The 2,444-nt window shown below is 43.3% G+C and overlaps 1 protein-coding gene across 1 annotated transcript in view; it reads left to right on the top strand.

Annotated features, from left to right (window-relative positions):
* The first annotated feature begins 490 nt into the window (after positions 1-490).
* Positions 491-2,444, top strand: part of HERC6 (HECT and RLD domain containing E3 ubiquitin protein ligase family member 6) — a 44,727-nt gene continuing 42,773 nt past the window's right edge. The window contains exon 1 of the mRNA XM_006910719.3: positions 491-838. Within this exon, the coding sequence (XP_006910781.1) occupies positions 646-838 (193 nt within the window). The 5' untranslated portion in view covers positions 491-645. The remainder of the gene's footprint in view (positions 839-2,444) is intronic.

Raw genomic sequence — 2,444 nt, forward strand, 5'->3', positions numbered from 1 at the left:
TCATTTCTCATGTTCCCTCTGTTCTCTACTTAAATGTCAATTCATATCTTCCCTGATATTTTATCAAAAAATACTAGTTCCTTCTGCCCCCACTCTCTCTATTCCTTTAGTTTTATTTTTTTTTTTCATGTTGCCACTTGACCTTATACTAAGTATGTATCTGTTTATAAGTAGGAGACTATAACCACAAGGAGGATTTTGCATTTCCAGTGCCAAGAAGTCTGAACGAGGGTCGGCATTCTGATGCTTTTATTAAGCACTCTGGACGTTATTCTGACATTATGAATTGTCTATTAAATTGTTCTAACACATTAGATTTGCCGTACTACTGTTCGCATTTCATGAGGAACAGAATTGTTAAGCAACTCGTCCAAAGCCACACCGGCTTAGCTGGGTTGTAAACGTCTTGAGTCCCTCTCTGCTCCTCAGCGCTTGGCGCGGTGTGTGAGCCCCAAAAGCCGTTATCGTCAGGCGGCGCCAGGGCAGCGCTTCTGGGGGCGAGGCCAACCGCAGTGAGGGACCAGGGTGGGGCTGGCCCACGTAGCCTCTGGGTTTTGGGAAATCAGCACACAGCCCATTAAGCCTTTGGAAGCCGGTCGAGGCGAAGCGGACAGACCGCGGCAGGCGGCGGGGCGCGCGAGCGGGATGTACTTCTGCTGGGGCAACGGGGGGCAGCTGCGCCGAGTACCGACGGGCGCGGGCGGCGCCGAGGTGCGGCAAGCGGCCTGCGGGGAGCGCCACTCGCTGCTGCTGCTGAGCGATGGCACCGTTCACTCGTGTGGGGACAACACTCAGGGCCAGCTGGGCCGGAGGGGAAAGCCGCGCGAGGAGCGGCCAGGTAAGCGCCAGGACACAGGTGCGGGGCACCGGGCGGAGCAGGATGGGGCGTTGGGAGCCTTGGGTCCGCTGGGGCTGCAGGAGATGGGAAACTGCTCGGCGCTGCCAGGGCGCAGCTGCAGCAGTTTCGTTTTCCAGACGCGCTAGGTTTGTTTCGGTTTCCAATTCCTCTTCAAAGAAAAACTGAAAGAGAAACTGTGAGCCAAGCTGAGCTGGACCGCTCTCTTCTGAACAGAGATGTGGTCTTGCCTTTCAGAGACCAATCCTTGCCTTCTTGAATCTTTCTGGAACAGTGACCTTCCAAACGTGGTTTGTGGAATGGACACCTGTAACTCCTTCCGAAATAGCCTTTTTTTTTTTTTAAATTAAAAAATATATGTAATAGCATTTTTTACCATTATTAACTAGTGTAGAAACATAGGAAAGAAAATCACCAATAATTCCAACACTCAAATACAGCTTCTAATTTGATGCATTTCTTTTTTGCCTTTTTTCCTATAATATATTTAATCTTTATAAAATCATGTCATTATACGGTTTTGTATACTAACTATACAACTCTTTTTCACCAAACATAAATTGCATTTTCACCAAACATATTATAAATATATTGCCCTTCTAGTACGTAATTTCGAAAATACATTTTAAATTGTTGCATAAATTGTTCCAGATTCTCAAAGTACAATTTAATCCTTTTTTTGTGGAAATTAGTTTTTTTCTCATTAGGGGCTTTTATTCATAAGACTATGATTGACATTATTGTAGGAAAATATTTGACAAAATTTCCGATTACTTAGAATAAATTATAAGAGTTGTGTCTGGGAGGAGGAAACTTTTCCTCCACCCTTAGTTCTTGTCTTGAGGACCTGCAAAATAAACTGACAAAGACAGATTAACACGATAAAAAGCATAAAATTTTATTACTATTTTATGTGCACAGGACTTCACAGAAAAGAAGTGAAACTCAAGGAGTGGTGAGATTCAAGGGCTTATATTGCAATTCTAACAAAACTAGGGAGTTTAGGCTTTGAGGGATGATCAACCGTGTAGAAGTGACTTGGAAATATATAGTGAAAAACAACGGTTATTTTTAGTAAGGGTTGTTGATGCAGACTCTTCTCAGTGCCAGCTCTAGTGGTAAGAGTCACTCTCCCTGGTAAGAGTCACTCTCCCTGGTGTGGGAGAGAGGATACCTTCACATGGGAAATTTATGCCCTGCTTTTAGGTGGATATAGGAAAGGCAGAGAACTCTTCCTGCATCTGTTGATTCTCAGTTGCCTTAAGGTCAAAATAATCCTTATACGAAAGTGGCATATTTCAGGGTGGCATACCCTGATCCCCTGCAGGTAGAAGTGAGGCAAACATGATCCTTAATGCTAAATTGTTCTCCAAAAAGGTGGTTACCGGTTTCTACGTCTTTGGGAAATTGTTTATTGTTGTATAGTTTGAAAGGCAATCATTGAAAACGGTAAATTCAGAAAGATTCATAAAAAAGAAAACTTAAGTGTTAACAAAAACTTTACTAGTAATGATGTACTTAACTGAAAACTTTTAATAATTTGGAGACAAACGCTTTGGGAAAACAGTTTAGATTGGCTTGTAGGGAA

This window comes from Pteropus alecto, unplaced genomic scaffold, assembly GCF_000325575.1.
Source record: "Pteropus alecto unplaced genomic scaffold, ASM32557v1 scaffold63, whole genome shotgun sequence".
Taxonomy (NCBI): domain Eukaryota; kingdom Metazoa; phylum Chordata; class Mammalia; order Chiroptera; family Pteropodidae; genus Pteropus; species Pteropus alecto.